The sequence below is a fragment of the Oncorhynchus masou genome, chromosome 32 (genome assembly GCF_036934945.1).
Source record: "Oncorhynchus masou masou isolate Uvic2021 chromosome 32, UVic_Omas_1.1, whole genome shotgun sequence".
Taxonomy (NCBI): domain Eukaryota; kingdom Metazoa; phylum Chordata; class Actinopteri; order Salmoniformes; family Salmonidae; genus Oncorhynchus; species Oncorhynchus masou.
In genome coordinates, this window is record NC_088243.1 from 44,397,500 (window position 1) to 44,422,478 (window position 24,979).

The 24,979-nt window shown below is 44.8% G+C and overlaps 1 protein-coding gene across 1 annotated transcript in view; it reads right to left on the reverse strand.

Annotated features, from left to right (window-relative positions):
• The window catches only part of LOC135526117 (ena/VASP-like protein), an 80,243-nt gene that overhangs the window by 23,103 nt on the left and 32,161 nt on the right, over positions 1 to 24,979 (reverse strand). The window contains exons 3-5 of the mRNA XM_064954230.1: positions 14,397 to 14,574; positions 7,237 to 7,294; positions 384 to 460 (exon numbers count right to left, since the gene is read on the reverse strand). Of these exons, the coding sequence (XP_064810302.1) occupies positions 384 to 460; positions 7,237 to 7,294; positions 14,397 to 14,574 (313 nt within the window). The remainder of the gene's footprint in view (positions 1 to 383; positions 461 to 7,236; positions 7,295 to 14,396; positions 14,575 to 24,979) is intronic.

Here is a 24,979-nt window from a genome sequence, read left to right on the forward strand (position 1 = left end):
TAAAGAGGGGGGTGGGGGGGTTCAACACAAGCACAGATGTGTCCGAGGTAGCTCTCTCATGGTCGTATTCATTAGGGTACACTGTAGCACAACATTTTACAACAGAAAACCATAATGAGCATATCTTATTGGACATATTCAAGTAGTCCCTCCCTGTTTCAGTCTGTTGTCTCACCATTGGTGCAAAATGAATGCGACCCATATGCGCTGCTACACTAGGCTGTGTTTGGTTACCATGATTGTCATGCTATTCCCATGGAGAGAATAGCATCTTAAGATGCTATCTGACATGGGTAAAACGTATTGTGACTTGTGTGTTGACAGACCCTTGTCTAACATGGTAGTGTTTGTCCACAGTAAGTATGTTTGTCTGCAGGCCTTACCTGAGCCAGACGTCTGTCGTTCCCTCTCTTTGTGTGCCACTCCCTGCATCTGCATCTGATGCTGCTCCATCATTTGCCTGCAGATACACAGAGGATACAGACACAAGTTTTAGCCTCTCCCTATTTCCAGCCTTTCAATCTGGGCCCACGAATACATTGTTTCAGAGCGAGTGTGAATAGACACAGAGCATGGGCTCCTGAGTTCTTCTGCAAAAATATAAAATTAGAGTTGGATAAATGTAGATAGGACATATACAGGATACTAACCTCAACATCAAAACCTTAGTTCCAATTCACAATTCCATACCTAAAACCTTGACTTTGGACAAAATTACCTGAATGGACTATTACTACCAAGGCCTATCAAGAAAAAAAAAACTTCTAACAAGCCAAAACCTACAGAAGAAACACAGCGGAACCTGGAAATACCATCCAACACAAAATTGAATGAGTAATGTTCAGTCTGAACCTACTTTCTGAAGCCAAAAAGTAAAAGACAATTACCTCTAGGTAAGTTTGTTATATAAAGCTTAAATAAGGCTACCAAGCTGCTAGGAAAGAATCTGACTGAAATTAGCACTTAAGTGTGAAGAGAGAGGTGTGAACTCTTAAGGCTAACAACGGCAGGAGAGTTTCACAGCCCCTCCCGACCTAAATGCAGAGGCCTTTGAAGTCCCCTCCATCTTTGCAGAGAAGATATCCTCCTCAGAATCCCCAAAATACAACAGCCACAGGACAACTTTGTTTGGACGTTGTAAAGGATCATTCGCCGATACTGGAAAGATATAGCTTGTTAACGATCTCCTTTTCCACGTGGAAAAGACTGACAGAGACTTGCGAGCAACGTTAGCTAGCTAGCTGGGATTTTCTACAAGGAATCTGCCTCCCAAATAAAGCTTCTCCGAAGTGGGTGTGACACCTAATCCCGGTGCCATCTGCCCTGGCCTGTCTCCCCCTGTCTGGTATAGGTACCCGCGCCACACTCCCCCCTCTCTCCCGAGCTTTCGATCGCCTCCAGCACATATGCACTGTTGAGTCGAGTGACTCTGAACTTGCAATGGCTAGCCTCAAGTTGTTATATTTTTTACTTGTACTCTATGCAATTTGCCTTATGACTCCTGTGTCCTTTGTTGACTATGAACTTACTTGTTTACCCAACCGGGGGACAGTCTGTTTATTCCCACACTCGGGACTCTGACTCTCTTGTTTACACAGACTCTTGGACTCTCATCCTATTCTAACCACCTCTTGTCGGCTTTGTGATCATGTTACCTGATGAAATTGCTGTACAATATGATCTTGTTGCCATCTAATGCACATTCAAGTGTTATAAATCAACACTGCAGAGCAGTCCTCTGCCATGCCCTGATTGTATTACAGTTGATTATATATGGAAATTTGCACGTATACCCTGGCCCATCTACTGTTGCTAGCCCCAATTCTGATTTGTGCTCTGATATCTGCTTCACTGATTTCTGCTCTCGTAAAAGCCTGGGTTTTCTGCACGTTAACACTAGACGCTTATTACCTGAAATGTATAAATTGAAAGTGTGGATTCACAGCTCCAATCCTGATGTGTTGGTCATTACTGAGACGTGGTTAAGAAAGAGTGTTTTGAACACTGATGTTAACCTTTCTGATTCTAACCATTTTGGGCAAGAAAGATCTTCCAAAAGTGGTGGAGTGGCAATCTTTACCAAGGAACACTTTCAGTGCTTGGTTGTCTCCACCAAGTCATTCCCCAAACAATTTGATTTGCTGGTTTTACGCATTAAGCTTTCAAATAAATCTTTGTTGACTGTTGCTGGGTGTTATCGGCTACCATCAGCTCCTCTAGTGTTATCTTCACATCTTCTGGTATGGTATGTTAATTCTTAGTGAGTCCCTTTAAGCACTCTGGTCCATCACACTGACGCTCTCTTCTGACCTCATTCGGGAAGTGGCTACTTAATGTGCAAAGGTCATAATAAAACATTATCTCATTAGAAAACCAAAATCACATTCCTATCTTAGCAATAAAAGTTTAATGGTTCTTCATATTTTATTCACAATGTATTAGATGGAAACTTGACAGCCAAGGGGGGTTTCTTTCCTAAGTTACAGTATTTAGTTCATACAGTTTTTAATAACATCACAAAATGACAAGTAATATGACATCATTATTCTTTAGATCTGCACTGACCATTCCTATCTTAGAAATATTATTCCAGTATTCACTTTCTGGGTGTTATAGTTTTGGCTGCAAAAGTCTTCTGGGGGACAAAGGCATTCCTTTGGTTGATACTGAAGAGCAGGAGGGAGATTCCCCTCCTCCCTAATTTATGACAGTGTTAAGGTGTCAAAACCGGCCCAGTCCCCCCTTTCCTCTTCTGTGGGTGAGAGGGGTGTGGTCATCATCAGCCATTTGCCAAGCTGATCTGAGGCCTTGGCTCCTCAGCCAGGAGAGTCATGACAATGCATACTCAGGCTGACTAGCTATCGTCCAGGCAAATTAGAAATAAGTGCACTCAGGCTATCCGGAAGGGAAAAGTTAGTTACTTTAGGAGCAGTTCTCTCTCTATGGGTCTAACCCCAAGAAGTTTTGGAATATACCCTCCTCCTCACGGCTGCCCATATCCCTTAATGTTGACAATGATGAGCACATGTCTGAGCTCTAATCACCACTTCATTAAGTCAAAATTCCTATTTGACTATGCCATGCCTCCTTGCCTGTCCAACATTTCCTCATCTCCCACCCCTTTTAATGTGACTATCCCCAATCATCCTCCCTCTTTTTCCCCTGCACCGCAACAAAGTTTCTCCCTGCAGGTGGTCACTGAGTCCGTGGTGCTAAAGGAGCTCCTTAAACTTGACCCCCAAAAAATATCTGGTTCAGACCCTTTCTTCTTTAAGGTTGCTGCTCCTATCGTTGCCAAGCCTGTCTCTCCTCCCTGGGGAGGTTCCCATTGCTTGGAATGCAGCCACGGTGTGTCCTTTATTTAAAAGGGGAGATCAAGCTGATCCTAACTGTTATAAGGCCAATTTCTATTTTGCCCTTTTTATCAAAAATGTTGGAAAAACTTGTCAATAATTAAGTGACTGGCTTTCTTGAGGCCTATAGTATTCTTTCGGGTATGTAATCTGGTTTCGGTTCAGGTTATGGATGTGTCACTGCAACCTTAAAGGTCGTAAATGATGTCACCATTGCCCCTGACTCTAAAATGTTGGACTGCTATTTTTATTGACTTGGCCAAAGCTTTTGATACGGTAGACCATTCCATTCTTGTGGGCCGGCTAAGGAGTATTGGTGTCTCTGAGGGGTATTTGGTTTACTAACTACCTCTCTCAAAGAGTGCAGTGTATAAAGTCAGAACATCTGCCGTTTCGAACCACTGCCTGTCACCAAGGGAGTACCCAAGGCTCGATCCTAGGCCCCACGCTCTTCTCAATTTACATCAACAACATAGCTCAAGCAGTAGGAAGCTCTCTAATTCATATGCAGATGATACAGATTTATACTCAGCTGGCCCCTCCCCGGATTTTGTGTTTAAAAGCTTTACAACAAAGCTTTCTTAGTGTCCAACAACATTTCTCTGCCCTTAACCTTGTTCTGAACACCTCATAAACAAAAGGTCACGTGGTTTGGTAAGAAGAATGCCCCTTTCCCCACTGGTGTGATTACTACCTCTGAGGGTTTAGAGCTTGAGGTAGTCACCTCATATAAGTACTTGTGAGTATGGCTAGACGGTACTCAGCACATCAAAGCTGCAGGCTAAGCTTACATCTAGACTTGTTTCCTCTATCGTATTCGCTCCTCCTTCACCACAGCTGCCAAACTAACCCTGATTCAGATGACCATCCTACCCATGCTAGATTACGGAGACATAATCTATAGATTGGCAGGTAAGGGTGCTCTCGAATGGCTAGATGTTCTTTACCATCCGACCATCAGATTTGCCACCAATGGCCCCCCGAGTGGCGCACTTGTCTAAGGCATTGAATCGCAGTGCTAGCTGTGCCAGTAGAGATCCTGGTTCGAGCCCAGGCTCTGTTGCAGCCGGCTGTGACCGGGAGACCCATGGTCGGCACACAATTTGGCCCAGCATCATCCGGGTTAGGGGAGGGTTTGGCCGGCAGGGATGTTGTTGTCCCATCGTGTACTAGCGACTCCTGTCGCCAGGAGCACAGTGTTTCCTCCGACACATTGGTTCGGCTTAGCTTGGTTGTGTTTTGGGGGACACACGGCTCTCGACATTCGCCTCAACCGAGTCCGTACGGGAGTTGCAGCGGCGGAACAAGACTGTAACAACCAATTGGATACCACAAAATTGGGGAGAGAAATACAAGATTTGCCGCCAATGCTCCTTATAGGACACATCACTGCACTCTATACTCCTCTGTAAACAGGTAATCTCTGTATACCCGTCACAAGACCCCACTGGTTGATGCTTATTTATAAAACCCTCTTGGCCTCACTCCCCCCTATCTGAGATACCTACTGCAGCCCTCATCCTCCACATACAACACCCATTTTTCCAGTCACATTCTGTTAAAGGTCCCCAAAGCAGGGAACATTTTATCTCCATCTCTTAATTCAAAGACTCAATCATGGACAGTCTTACAGACAGTTGTGGCTGCTTCACGTGATTGTTGTCTCTACCTTTGTGCTGTTGTCTTTGCCCAATTAATGTTTGTACCATGTTTTGTGCTGCTGTCACGTTGGGTTGCTACGATGCTGTGTTTTCATGTGTTGCTGCCATGCTATGTTGTCGTCTTAGGTCTCTCTTTATGTAGTGTTGTGTTGTCTCTTGTCGTGATGTGTTTTTACATTTTTAATCCTGAGGGGGAAAAGGTTTGGTCGTGCCCTCTTCAAGACTGTTTTGGTGTATTTGGACCATGATAGTTCATTGTTGATGTTGACACCAAGGAACTTGAAACTCTCGACCTGCTCCACTACAGCCCCGACGATGTTAATGGGCTTTTCCTGTAGTCCACGATCAGCTCCTTTGTCTTGCTCACATTGAGGGAGAGGTTGTTGTCCTTGCACCACACTGCCAGCCTGTACTGCAGGGCCATCACCAGAGTTTCATAACATTTGCGGCCAAAATATATTCTATATATATTCTATATGTATATGTTCTAGATTTATACACTATATACTATACAAAAGTACGTGGACAACCCTTTTTATATTACTGGATTTGGCTATTTCAGCCACACTCATGGCTGACCGGTGTATAAAATTGAGCACACAGCCATACAATCTCCATAGACAAACATTAGAATGGCCTTATTGAAGAGCTCAGTGACTTTCAACATGGTACTGTCATAGGATGCCACCTTTTCAACAAGTCAGTTCAGCAAAATTCTGCCCTGCTAGAGCTACCCCGGTCTGTGCTATTATTGTTATGTGGAAACGTTTAGGAGCAACAACGGCTAAGCCGTGAAGTGGTACGCCACACAAGTTCACAGAACGGGACCGCTGAGTGCTGAAACACGTGGCGCTTAAAAATCGCCTGTCCTCGGTTGCAACACTCACTACCGAAATCCAAACTGCCTCTGAAAGCAACGTCAGCACAATAACTGTTTGTCGGGAGCTTCATGAAATTGTTTTCCATGGACGAGCAGCCGCACACAAGCCTAAGATCAGCATGCGCAATGCCAAGCATCGGCTGGAGTGGTAATGGAGTGGCAATGCTCGTCGCCATTGGAGCAGTTGTAATGCGTTCTCTGGAGTGATGAATCACGCTTCACCATCTGGCAGTGTGATGGACAAATCTGGGTTTGGCAGATGCCAGGAGAAAGTAAGCCAGTCAAGTTCTTCCACACAGATTTCGACAAACCATTTTGGGTATGGTTTTTCCCCAGACTGTTGCCACAAAGTTTGAAGCACAGAATCGTCTGGTATGTCATTGCATGCTATAGTTTTAAGAGTTCCCGCCACTGGAACTAAGGGGCCTAGCCCAAACCATGAAAAACAGCCCTTGACCATTATTCCTCCTCCACCAAACTTTACAGTTGGCACTAGGCATTCGAGCAGGTAGCGTTCTCCTGGCATCCAGATTCGTCAGTCGGACTGCCAGATGGTGAAGCATGACTCATCCCTCCAGAGTCCAATGGTGGCGAGCTTTATACCACTCCAGCCGACAATTGGAATTGTGCAGAATTGATCTTAGGCTGCTCAGCTATGGAAACCCGTTTCATGAAGCTTCCAAGTTGAGTCACAGCTCTTCAGTAAGGACTTTCTACTGCCAGTGTTTGTCTACGGAGATTGCATGGCTGTGTGCTCGATTTTTATACACCTGTCAGCAACGGGTGTGGCTGAAATAGCTGAAACACTCAATTGGTGTCCACATACTTTTGTTTATATAGTGTATGTATTGGATAGTGGGACAATCATTTGGGCTTTTTTAAAATCTATTTAATATATGGCTCAGGTAGCATCAGGTTTTAATTTTCATTCTGATCAAAGCTCTAATCAAATCCAGACATATTTATTTTCTTTTGAATGACACTTCCGGTTTTAGCAAAAAATACTAGGTTACGCAGGAGAAAAGTGATTTATTCTCGGGATGGAACATTTGTAAAATACAGGGAAAATATTCAACCCTAATGTGAGTTTAGCACCTCTTTCCACTACTAGAGTGAACTAAGAAAACAACACGAGCCACTGGGTGTGTGGTAGGCCTGATGTGTTTTGTATCCTTAAACAAACTACCTTCAGACAAATTAAATGAAGAACACTTTCAGTGATGGATACAAGCAAGTTTTCAAACCAGTTTCTTTATCAATGTCTTTTGTTTTGTGAGTTCTACTGTGCACCACGCTTTGTCATCACTATTTGGTGTTTTTATGAAGGTCAGAGGGGCCTTACCTCCTGTGTGCATCGGGGTCTTCTGAGGAGGGCCCATTTTTACGTTGGACAGCAGGGCCTGAGGTGAGGAACAGAAACAGATTTTTAGCTTTTAGAAAAAGACAACCTGTACGGAAGGACATATATTCGTGTGTATCGTTGGTGTTTGTGAATAGTTTCTTCACATGCCACACCATCCCCAGCAGTAATAGAGATATATATTTAGCATATTGAATGTAGGCCTGAGGTTACATACAGTATAACAATAACCAACAGATAATGATGTAAGGGTCCGGCAGCAGTGTCTATTTTGCCTGTGGGTCTGTCTTTTTACAACACTGAGCACATATTATACTGTATTTGTACAGTATACAGGTGCTGATCTGGTGAGATGTGTCAATTTAGTTTAACAAGAAGTCGTGACAACCACACTATTGCTTATGGCGCTGCCTTATCTTGTTCAATGTAAAAAATAATGACAATACGACCTAACAGCCAAAATAAACGCCTCAAATGCAGACAGGGCTTTGACAGACAGCCAGTTAATTCCATAAATTGCATGCTAGGTCAAATGGCATGTGTCATCTCACAAGGGAAGTGTGTCCCTCCCCCATCCTCTCTTGCTGATACTGTGTATCCTCACGCACTCCTCTCCTCTAAATTCTCCCGAGAAAGACACATGATTAGCCATGGCATGTCTTGGTCGTTGACATTAACATATTAGCATTACCATGGGGTTCAATACATTTAGCACTAGACATTTATTAGTATGTCTTGCTTGTTTACATTGGAAGTGGTGTATTGTTGTCTGTCAGCTTATTTTGACATTAGGAATTATTTTACAAACATATGCCGGGTTTGGAACCTGCCCAGGCATAAATAGTTGTCCTAATGATGATACTGAGACTTTTTGAGACAGTCTTAATAAGTACAAGGAGTTCATGTCTGGAGTGGGGTGGATGCAGGGTAACCTGGTCCGAGATTTGTTTGTGCTGTCTTGTCAACTCCTATGTGGTCATTGGCATGACAATGACCATAGGAGTTGGCTATCCAGTACAAGCAGATCTGGGACCAGGCTATGCGGGTAGGAATAGTCAGTTGTGAAACACACCACACATCACATGAGGTGCTATGCCTCTGCCCTGAAGAGACAGACTGTGTTTTTCCCCATAGCATGATTGATGTAAATCACAGGCATTTCCACAGGAAACCTCAACTAAACAGGGCCAGCAGCACCGTGGACCAGAATAGACCAGACCTTCCCTTCCCTCCCCTCCTTCCCATACACATCTGGGTACAATTTCTACAGTGCATTCTGCATTCAACATAACAAATGCATGAATCCCAACCTTCCTTTATTGCCAATCCTAAACCAGATTCAAGGGCAAACATTATTGTATTGGATTGAATGTAATATTCTTAATTTCCATTGGGAAAAACGTCTAACTTCACAAGTCTTTGTCAAAATATTCAACAGCAGAATCAACAATGACGGACATAGATGGACAATGGCCCAGTGCAAAAAAAAAAAACTGTGGACAAAACTGTCATTATGACATCATGGTGAGGTATACAAGACATTTTTAGACATCTTTTTAGTGATCAGACCAAAATAGGCCGTCTTTGCTTGAAGTCGTTATGACGTGCCTTGACATCACTGGTAGTGTATACTGATGGGGTACTGCATAGTGTCAACTAAGTGGTTACTGAGTCATACCCTACTGCCCCTACTGAGGATGAGACCTTATTCTGAGACCGAGCAGTTAAAAAGGGCTATCCGGGAGATCACGTATTTCATATCAGGACTGCCGAACAGTAAACTCTAGACTAGACGCCCCTTTGCAACACTTGTGTGCCCTTGGGTGTCATTTCCACTGGGTGTGTTCGGCATGAGGGACATGTGGAACATCTTTATATGGATACTGCTTACCCAGTGAGCACAAGATATTGAAAATACTTATTTTCAACCAAAAATACGTCTTTTCAACGAGTCCTTACCATATCCAACCATCTGTAGGTTTGGAATCTTGGTTTGTTTTCAGAATTCACTTGACATTACTGATGTATTCCAGTTGGCTTTATAATACATTAATCTAATTCTTAATGAGCAACTAAGGCGAGGATGTTGGCTTCATTTGTGCTGATGGCTGTTTTTTAATAAGGTACTGTAACACTTTCTAAAACTAGATTAATTCCCAATCCCAAACAGTCTTTCATGTTTCATCTCCCACAGTCATCGTCTCATGAAGGGGAAATATTTTAATATTCTATCATCATCAAACAGACCCAATCATAGGCTTCACATTTCTGCCACCTTTTTCAGAATATAGCGCATAAATATAAATCATTCCCTACTGTACATTGTGTCATCACTACACTGCCTATGAGGAGTTTAGTTGTGTGTGTGTGTGCTGCTCTTCTTTGTTCTCTCAGCCTTCAGCTCTCTGATAGGTGATATCTTGTTTACATTCTTCTTGACACTACTCTGAATTCCCCTTGTTAGCAGCTGATGATTATCTGTAATGCTTTGGCACCTAATGTTAGCACATATCCAGCTAGCGCTTATGTCATAAAACAGCCAAAATACTCATAATCGCCATTGAGGGCAGTAATCTATCATGATGTCTATGAACCAACCTGAGCCAACCTCCAACCTGATCTTTTCACGATTTTGTTTGGAATACATGAAACCAAGAATTTGAACTGTATACTGTATAGTATTTGCGATCAAAGGAAACCATTGCAAAGCTAATATGCTATCTTTTGGTATACATACTTTTGTAGCCACTAGGGATGCACGATATATCGGTGAACATATCGGAATCGGCCGATATTAGCTAAAAACGCCAACATCGGTATTGGCCCAATGTCTAGTTTAACGCCGATGTGCAAAACCGATGTCAAAGCTGCCGTGCATACCTAAATAACATATAATTTTGCGCTACACGTGCAACACAGCATTCCTAACCTAGTCCACAATGTCTGCTGTATGGATCCAGCATTCAACAAATCGAGCAGTCATTTGAAAGAGTAAGAAAATTTCAGAGAGACAACTCAAAGGCTAAATCCATTAACGCCAAGATGATGTAATTCACTGCCCTTGACAATCAACCGTTCTCTGTAGTGGGTGATGTTGGGTTTCGCCACTGGTCGAGCACCGGTACACATTACCAAGTGCGCTATTTTTCAGATGTTGCCCTACCGGAGTTACACAGTAATAGCGTCGCTGCTATTAGCTTCATGGCACACTATTGAACGCCGTTTGGATCTATGCGTGTCAAAAAGGTACACGTGAAATAACACCATAACGCGTTAAATACGTTTTTAATTTGACATATCAAATAACACAGTTCTATTATAAAATGTTGTGTGTTCTGAATTTGCACATGCAAGCCAAGCACCACCACTACTATCAGTAGCACTGTAAAAACTGTACAAAAAAGTCTGCAAACACTGGCCACGAACAATGTGTTTACAATACCGCATTGGTAATAAAGCATAATTTGACTGACTGCAACTTCTGGGGTAGCTAGCTAGTTTTAGCTTGGTACCTAGCTAGCACCAATACAACCAGCCTGAAAACAATGACCAGTAGAAACTGCAGTCAATTTAATTAATCTGAGCAATGATTTAGGAATTCTTGTGAGTAAGAATTAGCTAGGTAGCCACTTGTTTGCCTAATGAAATTGAACTTCAGTTCATGAAAATAAATAGCTAGCCAGCTACTTTTAACCCTGTTGCCCAAAGTCGAACATTATAAGACACTAGCTAGCTTCATCTGGCTAGTGACGCACGACCAGACCGGGTTGTGTTGTGAAGCTCGCCACATTAAGGATTGGTCACAATAGTGGAATTTGCGGTTTGCCTTAAAAATAAAAGTACATCTTTGAAAGTGATGCAGAAAGTTACAATTGGTGGAATCATGCCATATTTAGACTAGATACTGTTAAACAAGGTTGGAATGTGAAGCAATGAAATGGGGTATCAGTCTACTCGATGACACCCACAGAACCCAACTGTGAAGAATTTACGCAAATATTAACGTTGGAGCTCTTATCGCGGGACTGTGAATGTGTGAAATCACCTCCCCAGTCAGCCTATTGTCTGTATTGACATTCATATTGCACTGTACAGCTTTACCTAAGGAGTGGGGATCAATGAAATGGGGTATCAGTCTACTCAATACCCAATATATTTTTTCCCAACATCCTCCTCAGAGTTATCATGTAATAACTAAGTAAAAAATGTATGAACACGTTAAATTATGTGACGTGTAGTCATAGTCAGGTCCTGATTGGTCAACAAGCTTATTTAACACGTCAAATAGTGTTATTTGACATATCTTTTTTGACACGCAAAGACCCAAAATGGCGTTGAGAATGAAACAGAACAAATAAACAATGAAACAGCACAGCAAGTAAGTGAAAGAAATAGGTTTTGATTATTTTTAGTGGTTATGGGACATATGTAGATGCCAACAAAATAACTTGTTGGTCTGAGTGTGTGTGTGTAACCTTTATTTAACTAGGCTAGTCAGTTAAGAACAAATTCTTATTTATTTACAATGATGGCCAAACCTGGACAAAGCTGGGCCAATTGTGCGCTGCCCTATGGGTACTCCCAATCACGGCCGGATGTGATACAGCCTGGATTTGAACCAGGGACTGTGGTGACACCTCATGTAGTGCCTTAGACCGCTGCGTCCGTGTGTGTGTTAACTATTTAACTGTATTAGAATGCTTAAGGCCCCTAACATTTTTAAATATCGGTAATCGGTATCTGTTTTTTTTGGCAAGGAAAATATTGGGTATCAGACAAAAATGTAATATCGGTACATCACTATTAGCCACTTACTTTCTGATCCAGACACAACAAAGTAACTAAACATAAGATACGTTGGTATTAGGCTGGTAAAGAGTTGCCTGATATTTCAAATACAACAAAGTGGACCACTCGTCAATATCACTTGGCAACTGCAGCCGAGCGACTGCACAATTAAAGGCTTTTAGATTACACAATAGCCAACACCATTAACACAATCGAGGGTTATTATGAACGCTATACAAGGCCTGCTTTTTCTCACACTCTCTAACTCAGATGGTGTTTACCTAATTGCCTATATGTAAGTTGAGTGAAATATGATGCTAAAAAACAGTATTCCAAACCTCAGGACCCCCACATCTAAGCACCCTGTGGTGCTGTAGCCCCAAAACATGATCAAATATAAATGCTACTTTGCCCCTTAGGGCCACCATGGTGTTTAAATGGAAAACTTTCATTGGCAGTCAACAGAAATGCATACAGCTTAAGCTTTACATGATTAGTGATGATTAACAGCTCACACATCTGCATAGTGATTTCCAGAACATCACCTCCCATTTTAGCCCTACAATGCCACCCAGAGAGGTGTTGCCAATTCCATCAGCCTCACATTGCCAGTAGCACCCTCATGCAATAGATCACCCTGATTACCCCCCCCTCCCTCTATCACCTACTCTACTTACTGAGGGTGATCTTCGCAGAAGTGCACCTTCTGATAGTGGCTGGTGACATCTCTGGAGTAAGAATAATCGTGAGACACTCTCTGCTGTTCTTAGTGTCTTTAGCAAGCTATTACTGTATGCAGTATACGTACTAACTATGGCTTCTAGTCAGGCAGCTGGCCAGACTACTGGAATAGCATTAGCCACGAGTCTGGTGATCCAACATGGGACCGTAGCATGTATAAAGCAGAAGAATGCTTGCGACTGCGTTCCCTGGACCAAAGAAGTACCTTGGGTTTGCTTGAGGAGCCCCATAGCTCAGCTCACCTCCAACATGGCCCACTCCGGTCACCTCAAAGGTTCCCCAAAAAAGGAGAGTGCCATGTGAGATTTGGCAGTCAAAGACAGTTTGGCTCCATGGGTATTTTAGCCAGGCTGTGCACCAATAGGAAGGCTAGAGGACGGAATGGAGCCGTCACCGGACTCCCCCTCCCAACCGGTATAAGTAGCAGCCTGTAATAGGAGAGGCACATGTGCTATTTGTTAAGTATGGGTAGAGTCAGACAGGCTTCATATAAATACCTCACTACATTTCTGTTGTCATAAACTAGCAGGACCATACATCTCCTCCAACTACAGGTCTTTACATTGATGTATGCAAGTGTCTTTCCTGGTGTGATAGTGTTAATAGTTGCAATGGTTAGTTTGGATAGTGTTGCATTAGGCATGCAGTATTGTCACAACTGTCTGCAATCAGCCCTCATACTTTATGCTTAAATGACCAATGACCAGGCTACTGAACATATCTAAGTCTGGCAGCCTGGGCCCTAGCCTGGGTTGTGTTCAGTAGGGAAAAACATTTTGAAACTAAGTGAAATGGGGATGTACTATTTGATCTTGTCCAATAAGACCTTTTAAATAATTTTCCGTTGCATAACATTTTTAAACGTTTTGCTACAATGTGCCCTACTGAACAAACCATAGAACCCTGCTTGACTATAACTCAGTGACCTTTGTTTTGTATTACCAATTTCCCACACTTTGCTGAAAGATTTCACCCTGAGCCATAGAGATACACTAGTTATGGTTCTGTTTTCACCTTAGAGCATGATATCCAGCAGAGGGAGGTTGAACGGCGGCAGGTGGTTCGTGTTGGGCCAGTAACCAAAAGGTTGCTAGATCAAATCCCCTAGCTGGGATTGTATGTTGTTCTGCCCCTGAACAAGGCAGTTAACCCACTGTTCCTAGGCTGTCATTGTAAATAAGAATTTGTTATTAACTGACTTGCCTAGTTAAAAAAAAGAAAAGAAAAAGAACTCAGTTGAGATCAACCCAGCAACCAGACTGACTAGCACCTACAGCCCTAATGTCATTGGCTGAACCAAGTGTAAACTGAAAAGGTTGAAATCCTTTCTGAAAATAGATTATATCTATAAGAGATATTATATCTTACAACAACCTAAACATGTTCAACAAAATATTTTGTTGTTCCAACAATCCTGGGATGATAGTGGAGTTAAACTGGCCACAAATGACTGGCTAAAAATATTTGCATTTTGACTGACAATTAGTAGCTAGCGTGTCGAGTACAACTGACAATTAACATTCATCAGTTTCAGCTACAGCCCAGCTAAACCCTTTGACTGTGACATAAACAGACTGACATACAGGTTATTGCCACACTGGAAAGGGTCCCACCTCCGTCTTGCGAGCTGAGCACATTGAGGGCAAACATCATGGCGGTGGAGAAGGTGGTGGCCTCCTCCTTGCTGGCGAAGTTGAGACCGTACACCTGCCTGGCATCACGCCACTGGTGGAAGGTGGGTGTGGCCTGATTATACTTCAGCCCCTTTACTATGGAGTAGTTGATCACTACCTAAGAGACAGACAGACAGCCAAGTACTCATCAATTATTCATTATTTGCCAAATACTATTGTCAGCTTAGATCAGTGTACAAGATGGAATTCCATCAATAGTGCCATAAAGATTACTGGTACATTTCAAAAACATTATTTGCATTTTTATTTTTATCACAGTGCTGAATTTGAAAGAGATTGTTCTTGCATAAGAGATGGACTCTATCTCTATTATCCTTAAGCCAGTGTGTGTGATGAATAGGCTTGCAGTGAAATGTCTTCCCCCATTGTGCTGCCATCCTGTTAGAAGGTAACAGATTATTTTATTAAAATGGTTAAATTGGATTTTCATTGTGTTCAATGGTGTTATTTGCCCCCTAGTGGCGCTTTCTGGTACTTAGAAAGACGACGCAAACAGGAAGTACATGTCAGGATTTGGCCAGGGTTGTTCCGGGTTTTGGTCAGTAGATGCCCCCATTGTGCTTTTTGTCCCTATGTTTTTCCCTTGATCCCCATTATTATTTGCACCTGTGTCTCGTTTCCCCTGATTGTATTTAAACCCTTTGTTTCCCTCAGTTCTGTGCTCTGTGTTTGTATGTTAGCACCCTGCCCTAGTGTTCTGTGTGCTCTTGTCGATTCCGGGTGACGTTCTTGTGGTATTCTGTTTTTTGTTTTTGTTTATTTTTGGTGAGTTTCTTTTGAGGTCTTTTTGTGTTTTACCTACCACCTTTTGGATTTGCCATTTTTTGTATTTTAGGATTTTTTCTTTATTAAATACACCGTCTTAAGTACTGCTGTGTCTGCTTCATCTTCTGGGTTCTGCTGTCTATTCGTGGCTCAGTTGGTTAAGTGACTGTTTCTCACTCCGGAGACCCAGGTTTGAAACCGGGTCCTGACAGAAACACAGAGCCAAAAATGAACCCAGAGGCAGCCAGTTCCCAGGACCTTTTGGCCACGCTGTCCACCACCAGGAGACTGTCCAACGCCACGAAGCCGCCCTGGTTCAGCAAGAGGCCTTAATGGCTAGACATTCTCATCTTCTGTCGGAGATGCTGACTTCCATTAAGCAAATATCTGATCGACTTACCCCGGCAACAGTTCCCGTCCCAGTACCTCAAGTTCACGTACCCATGGCAGTTAACCCCCTGGCTGAACCTCGTCTTCCACCTCCCCAACGGTTCTCAGGTGATCCAAGTGCTTGTAAAGGGTTTCTCACTCAATGTTCTCTCTCCTTTGAGCTGCAACCCTCGTCGTTTCCCACCGACCGGTCTAAGATCGCATATATCATCACCCTGCTGTCGGAAAAAGCCCTGGCCTGGGCTACTGCTGTGTGGGATGCCCATAGTTCCTGCTGTGCCAGCTACTCTGCCTTTGCTGAGGAATTCAAACGAGTGTTTCAAGGCCCAAGCAGTGGTTCTGACTTAGCCAAACAGCTCCTGACTCTCCAAGGTTGGCGCAGCGTGACGGACTATGCCATCCAGTTCCGCACGGTGGCAGCAGCGAGTGGCTGGAACAACGAGGCGCTCACGGTGTGCTTTCTGAAAGGCCTTTCCGACACTATCCAAGATGAACTGGCCACTCGGGAACCACCGGACAATCTCGAGTCCCTGATCAAGTTGGCCTCACGCATTGACCAGCGTCTGAGAGAGAGAGAACTCAACCGTAGACCTCTAGCTCCTATCAGTCCCAGCTCCGAGTCCCCACCTTTATCATCGCTGGCTCCACCGGAACCCATGCAGATTGGACGCATCTCCCAGGCTGAGAGAGACCGCCGGATGAGGAGCGACGCTGTCTATATTGCGGTAAACCGGGCCATTTCCGTTCCACGTGTCCCGGGCTCCAGGGAAACGCTCTGTCCCGTACAGACCGGGGGGAACTGTAACGGGAAACAACCTCCTCCCATCCGTCCAACTCCCGTCTGCTCATTCCAGTCACCCTCTCCTGGGACAACCACAAGCTTCACCTTCAAGCCTTGGTAGACTCTGGAGCCGCAGGTAACTTCATGGATGGTGTCTGGGCGAAGGAGAATGGCGTTCCCTCTGAACCTCTAAGTGACCCCATGAGGGTTACTACATTGGATGGAAGCCCTTTGGGATCTGGACTTGTCACTCATGTCACTACCTCCTTGAGACTTTCAGTTTCACAACACCAGGAATTGATGAACTTTCATTTGATCTCCTGTTCCGAGTTCCCTCTCGTCCTTGGATACCCCTGGCTTCACAGCCATAACCCTCACATCGACTGGTCTGTGGGCACTATCAAGCAGTGGGGTCCTACGTGCCAAGCTACTTGTATTTTCCAGAATTCCCCGAGTTCTACTCCCGAGTCTTTAGAATCCATCGACCTGACCCGAGTTCCCGAGTGTTACCATGACCTCAAACTGGTGTTTAGCAAACAGAGGGCCACCATGCTACCACCCCATAGATCTTACGATTGCCCCATCGACCTGTTTCCGGGCACTTGCCCCCCCAGGGGTCGGATCTTTTCCCTATCTCCACCCGAACGAGCTGCTATGGATACCTACATCAAGGACTCTCTGGAAGCAGGTCTCATGCGTCCATCTCCCTCCCCGGCGGGAGCAGGGTTTTTCTTTGTGGCCAAGAAAGACGGTGGATTACGTCCTTGCATCGACTACCGGGGACTCAATGACATAACCGTCCGTAACCGTTACCCGCTACCCCTTATGGCCACAGCCTTCGAGCTGCTCCAGGAAGCAGTTGTTTTCACTAAGCTTGACCTGCGGAACGCATACCATCTTGTGCGGATCAGACCTGGTGACGAGTGGAAGACCGCTTTCAACACGCCTACTGGTCACTATGAATACTTGGTGATGCCCTTCGGCCTGACCAACGCCCCCAGCGGTGTTCCAAGCGCTCATAAACGATGTGCTTAGGGATATGCTTAACATATTTGTGTTCGTTTACTTGGATGACATCCTCATCTTTTCGAGCTCCCTTCAAGAACACACTAAGCATGTCAGACAAGTACTCAAACGTCTCCTGGACAGCCATCTGTACGTTAAGCCGGAAAAATGTGAATTCCATTCATCCCGAGTACAATTCCTGGGATTCGTAGTGGAACCCGGTCGAGTCCAAATGGACCCTAGGAAGGTAGGGGCGGTAGCGGATTGGCCCACCCCCAAATCCGTTAAGGATGTTCAGCGTTTCCTGGGCTTCACAAACTTTTACCGCAAGTTCATCAAGAACTTCAGTTTGGTGGCAGCTCCTCTCTCAGCTTTAACCAAAGGTGGCAATGCAAGGTTTTTTTGGGGAAGAGAAGCTGAGACGGCCTTCCAAGGACTCAAGCAGCGCATCCTCTCTGCTCCCATCCTGATACTACCGACTACGGATGAACCATTTGTGGTGGAGGTAGACGCATCAGAGGTTGGTGTTGGAGCTGTCCTGTCTCAGAGGGGTGAAGACAAGAAGCTTCATCCGTGCGCTTTCTTCTCACACCGGCTTACCCCGACTGAGAGGAACTACGATGTGGGGGATCGTGAACTCCTAGCGGTTAAGATGGCATTGAAGGAATGGAGACACTGGCTCGAGGGGGCTTCTCACCCGTTTCAAGTGCTTACGGACCACAAAAATCTGGAGTATATCCAGCAGGCGAAGCGATTGAACTCTAGACAAGCTAGATGGTCTCTTTTCTTCAATCGATTCCAGTTTATCCTCACCTATCGGCCCGGGTCGAAGAATCTCAAACCGGATGCCCTGTCCCGAGTCTACGCTCCTGCCATTCGAGATGACACGGACATGCCTGTCCTTCCTGCTGCTAAGATTGTGGCTCCGATCTCGTGGCAAGTTGAGGATACCGTGAGACGTGCTCAAGCTAGCGAACCGGACCCTAAAGGAGGCCCTGCCAATCGGTTGTTTGTCCCCAAGGCAGTGAGGACTCAGGTCCTTCTGTGGGGGCACTCCTCTCGCCTCACCTGTCATCCGGGCGTAGGTCGCACCTTGGAGTTCATCCAGCGTAAGTTCTGGTGGCCTACCATAAGAGAAGACGTTGCCACTTTCGTCAATGCCTGCCCCGTGTGCTGCCAGGGCAAATCTTCTCACCTCCGCCCTCAAGGACTCCTTCACCCTTTACCTGTTCCCCACAGACCCTGGTCCCATATCTCATTGGACTTTATTACTGGACTTCCTCCATCCCATGGCAATACTACTATCCTAGTCATAATCGACAGGTTTTCAAAGGCGGCCAGGTTCGTCCCTCTGACTAAGTTACCTTCTGCCAAGGAAACGGCTGAGTTGGTAATTAATCATGTGTTCCGAGTCTTCGGCATTCCTCAAGATGTGGTTTCTGACAGAGGTCCCCAGTTCGCCTCAAGGTTTTGGAAGGCCTTCTGCCAACTCATGGGGGCTTCTGCCAGTCTATCTTCAGGGTACCATCCGGAGTCCAACGGCCAAACAGAGGATGAATCAAGAGCTGGAAACCACCCTCCGATGTATGACTCGTGACAACCCGTCCACATGGTCATCCTTTATTGTTTGGGCCGAATACGCGCACAACACCTTGCGCTCCTCCTCCACTGGTATGTCCCCGCACGAGTGTCAGTTTGGCTATGCTCCTCCATTGTTCCCGGACCAGGAGGCAGAAGTCAGAGTGCCTTCAGCCTTGAGGTTCGTCAGACGCTGTCGGCTTATGTGTAGGAAGACCCGTCTTAATCTGATGCGTTCCTCACAGAGGTATCAACAACAAGCCAACAGACGTCGCCGTCCCGGGCCTACCCTGCGCCCCGGCCAGAGAGTCTGGCTCTCCACAAGAGACTTACCTCTACGGGTGGAGTCTCGCAAGCTGTCCCAAAATACATCGGTCCCTTCAAGGTTGCCAGGAGAGTTAACCCAGTTTCTTATCGCCTACACTTACCCAGATCCCTTAAGATTAATCCCACATTTCATGTGTCATTGTTAAAACCTGTTGTTTTTTCTCCCCTTGTCCCGGCAGACAGACCTCCCCCTCCGCCTCGTGTCATTGGAGGCCAGCCGGCTTATACCGTCCACCGGATACTGGATTCCCGCCGGGTGCAGCGGTCCTGGCAGTATCTGGTGGACTGGGAAGGCTACGGTCCTGAGGAGCGCTCCTGGGTTCCTGCCAAAGACATCCTGGACCCTGACCTCATTCGTCAGTTCAGGGTTCTCCACCCTGAGAGAGCTGGTAGTAACGTCAGGAGCCGTTCCTAGGGGGGGGGATTCTGTCAGGATTTGGCCAGGGTTGTTCCGGGTTTTGGTCAGTAGATGCCCCCATTGTGCTTTTTGTCCCTATGTTTTTCCCTTGATCCCCATTATTATTTGCACCTGTGTCTCGTTTCCCCTGATTGTATTTAAACCCTTTGTTTCCCTCAGTTCTGTGCTCTGTGTTTGTATGTTAGCACCCTGCCCTAGTGTTCTGTGTGCTCTTGTCGATTCCGGGTGACGTTCTTGTGGTATTCTGTTTTTTGTTTTTGTTTATTTTTGGTGAGTTTCTTTTGAGGTCTTTTTGTGTTTTACCTACCACCTTTTGGATTTGCCATTTTTTGTATTTTAGGATTTTTTCTTTATTAAATACACCGTCTTAAGTACTGCTGTGTCTGCCTCATCTTCTGGGTTCTGCTGTCTATTCGTGGCTCAGTTGGTTAAGTGACTGTTTCTCACTCCGGAGATCCAGGTTCGAAACCGGGTCCTGACAGTACAGAATTTGTTCTGCACGCATAGAAGCAGCGACAAACAACGCTACAGTGCAGGTCTTTCAATGTAATTATTTCTTGTCAAAATATTTGTTTGTAAGTTCGATTCAAGCATTTAGCTAATGATGATAATCTTGTTATTGATAGAGTTGCTTACATATAAATGTTGGTTGCATTTACTCACAAATTGCAATGCCTTTAATGTATGTCGTTAGCTGTATTACTTTGCTCATGCGTCATGCAAACGAATTGTAAAATATACAATACTGTAGTTTTGTTACTGTTTCTAGTGTAATATGCTTTGTTATTCTACATAGATGGTTGTACATTATTAGAGTAATGAAAGGAGCCAATTACCATATGGTTAACAATTAGCTATATGGTTTGGCATCATGCCAGATGCATGGTACCTTAGCGCATGCTTTGTATTTATTCAACTTCAAATGTTTAATGTACAGCTACAGTATGTCGGTGTGAATTGAAAACTAAAGTATATTCTTTTCTGTATTTTGCAGTTTCACAACATAAACATTTTCAATATATTCATTCAAGAAAAGTCACGCCTTGGGAGTTTTATTGAAGACTTAGCTAACAACTATCTGTCTAGTTTTGCATGGGAACGCAACTCAAGGGCAGAATAGTGAAAAAACATCATCACATCGAGCCCAAGCTCAAGTATAACCACGCACGGTGGTTTTGTTTCTACGTTCATCAGCAAACAAAGCCTCTCTTCCTAGGGAAGACCAGCAGTCTATGATGCAGCAACCAGAGCCAGGTGTTCAACAGAGTGAGATGGAAGAGCCTCTTCAGCACATTGGGACCAAGTCTCAATCTACAAGATCAAGGTCATCAAAACAGTCAAGCAGATCCCCAACGGCGAGTTCTGCAGCCATCAAAGCCCGCGCCAAGGCTGACGCAGCACGCGCACAAGTTGCTTATGCTGAGAAGGAAGCTTCTGTGATGAAACAAAAGGCAGAAATAGAGGCAAGCTTGTTGAAGCAAAAAGCTGACCTCGAGGCAAGTTTAAATGTTCTCCAAGTTGAGAGAGCAGCTGCTGCTGCATTGGCTGAAGCTGCAGCCTTTGAAGAAGTTGTAGGAGCAGAACGCAGAGAGCTTCGCAAAGAACTAGACACAGGGACACAGCCCTTAAGTCCAGTCCAACGTACATGTGAGTATGTGCAACAACATGCTAGGCCCTACTTTGCTGAACTTCCATTTGAAGTGGAGAAACAAGAGCTTAGTGTTGACCCAGCTACATGCCATAATCCAGAAAGTAGCAAACAACAGAACATGAGCAGAGACTCTCCGTTCAAAAGAAATGAACAGCAGCATGGTGGAAATGGAAAGCAAGCCCACTTCCAGTCACACACACACAACTTCCCTGAGTCACAAGTGGCACCAGACCTCATCAAGTACCTCCTATGACGTGAGATGGTGAGTTCCGGACTCCTGAAGTTTGATGATCGCCCTGAAAATTATTGGGCATGGAAAGCATCCTTTCTCAATGCGATCAGAGACTTGAATTTATCAGCCAGGGAAGAGTTAGATCTAATTACCAAGTGGCTAGGGGCAGAGTCGTCTGAGCAAGCAAACAGAATTAGATCTGTCCATATTTTCAATGCAACAGCAGGGCTTAACATGGTCTGGCAACGACTAGAAGAGTGCTATGGTACACCCGAAGTGATCGAGAATGCACTGTTGAAGAAAATTGATGATTTTCCAAAACTGGCTAACAAAGACAATCACAAACTAAGAAAACTAGGTGACATTCTTCTCGAACTGGAGTGTGCTAAAGTAGAAGGGTACCTTCCAGGCCTCGCTTATCTGGACACATCTCGGGGGGTAAACCCTATTGTAGAGAAACTTCCATTCAGTTTACAAGAAAAATCGATAGCACAGGGATCCAAATATAAGGAGGACTATCGGGTAGCATTCCCACCATTCTCGTTCTTCTCGAGATTCATCAGGAACCAGGCGAAAATTAGAAATGACCCCAGCTTCACCCTCTACACCTCAACTAACCAGGTGTCCATGAAAAGTGAGAAACCTGCCAGGTACAGCAGCAAGACACCTGTGACTGTATACAAGACAGATGTGTCATCTGAGGCCTCAGACCACCAAACCAAACCCAGTAAGACAAAGGTTGAAAACCCTGGCCGTCACTGCCCAATACATAACAAGCCTCATCCTCTTAAAAAGTGTTGTGGGTTTAGATACAAAACTCTAGATGAGCGCAAATCATATCTCAAAGATAATGGCATTTGTTTTCAATGTTGTGGGTCAACTCAGCACAGAGCTAAAGACTGTAAGGTTTCAATCAAGTGCTCTGAGTGCGACAGCGACAGGCATCTTGCTGCTCTGCATCCAGGCCCAGCCCCTACAAATACAGACACCGCTACAGCAGAGACAGAGCATGGCGGGGAGCAAGGTGACGATGCTCTTCTATCTGTCACCTCAAAGTGTACAGAGATCCGTGGTGAGGCAGTCAATCCAAGATCATGTTCAAAAATATGCCTAGTCAAAGCTTATCCGGCTGGGGAAAGAGAGAAAGCTGTCAAAATGTATGTAGTGCTTGATGAACAGAGTAACTAACAAATCTCTGGCCAAGACAGATTTTCAGTCTCTTCAACATCAATGACAACTCTGCTCCATACACCATGAAGACGTGTTCTGGGGTAATAGACTTCAGGCAGGAGAGCCGTCAACTTCATGGTGGAGTCTATAGACGGACACATGCAGCTCACTCTCCCTACTCTGAGTGTCATATGATGCCAGACGATAGGATGGAGATTCCCTCCCCCGACATTGCGTATCATCATCCCCATCTGCAACCAGTTATGGACAGAATTCCAGCTGTGGACCCAGACGCTCCCATCCTCCTGCTCTTAGGACGAGACATCTTAAGGGTACACAAGGTATGAGAGCAAATCAATGTGCCCCACGACACTCCTTATGCCACAGCGACTCGACCTCGGGTGGGTCATTGTGGGTGAGGTCTGTCTGGGAACGGCTCACCGACCAGCCAATGTTAACGTGTTCAGGACAAACATACTTCAAAATGGTCTTACATCCTATCTGAGCCCTTGCCCTGACATCATCCAGGTAAAAGAGAACTACAACAGCGTAGCTCAGAAACACATCTCTCCATCTACAGTGCACTCGAGAGATCCAATCACAACTGTGAACACAGACAGCCTGGGATGTTCCGTGTTCGACAAAACACAAGACGATGATAAACCAGCACCTTCAGTGGAGGACAAAGCCTTCTTGGACGTTATGGACAAACAGGTTTTCCAGGATGATGGAAACAACTGGGTGGTTCCACTACCCTTTCGCCCCACTAGACGTCGCCTTCCTAATAACAGGGATCAGGCCATGAACCGTCTCACATCACTTCGCAGGACTTTAGACAAAAAGCCTGACATGAAGCGTCATTTTATTGACTTCATGCAAAAGATGCTGGATAACGACCAAGCCGAACCTTCACAGTCACTAGAGGGAGACGAAGAACGTTGGTATCTGCCCATATTTGGTGTTTACCATCCACAAAAGCCTGAACAAATACGAGTAGTATTTGACTCCAGTGCTAAGTGTCAAGGCGTGTCACTTAACAATGTTCTGCTCAGTGGTCCAGACTTAAACAACACACTCTTGGGTGTCCTAATGCGTTTCCGCAAGGATTGCATTGCACTAACAGCAGATGTGCAACAAATGTTTTACTGTTTTGGTGTATGTGAGGATCACAGAGATTACTTAAGGTTTCTCTGGTATGAAGACAACAACCCAGATAGAAACATAACTGAGTACAGGATGAAAGTCCATGTATCTGGGAACAGCCCTTCACCAGCCGTAGCCATCTACTGCATGAGACGAGCAGCGCTACAGGGTGAGAAGGAACACGGGTCAGAACCCAAGCAATATGTAGTCAGGAACTTCTACATCGCTGATGGTCTGACATCAGTAGCTAGTAGGAATCTAAGAACTGACTAAATACCTCTCAGATAAGGGATGTACTTGGATATTTAATCCTCCACACTCGTCTCATATGGATGGTTCTTGGGAGAGACTCATTGGGGTTGCCAGACGTATTCTTGATGCTATGTTGTTTCAGACGGGCTCCACTCGTCTCACACATGAGGTCTTGAGCACTCTTATGTCTGAAGTTATGGTAATAATTAATGCGAGACCCTTAGTGTCAGTATCCACCGACCCTGACATGCCTACCATTCTCACACCCTCAATGTTACTTACACAAAAGACCAGCGCTACCTCAGCCCCTTCTGGATACTTCAGCATGAACGACCTTCATGGAAAACAGTGGAAGCAAGTCCAGTGTCTCGCTGACACCTTTTGGAAAAGGTGGAGACAGGAGTACCTGACAACGCTGCAGAGATGCAGAAAATGGACAGCAGAAAAGCCAAATGTAAAAGTGGGAGATGTTGTCTTATTGAAAGACAGTCAGGCACACAGAAATGACTGGCCAGTCGGGCTTGTGGTAAAAACCTTTCCCAGTACTGACAAAAAGGTTAGGAAAGTAGAACTAAAAATTGTCAAGCAAGGAGCTGCTAAGGTGTTTCTGAGACCAATCTCAGAGATTGTTGTTCTTCTTTCTGAAGCATCCTAGAGACAAAAGATAAAAATAGAAAGGACATTATTTGTTTCTTGATATGTTTTATTTCATAGTGGCACAATTTCATTATACCAGGCGGGGAGTGTGCTGCCATCCTGTTAGAAGGTAACAGATTATTTTATTACAATG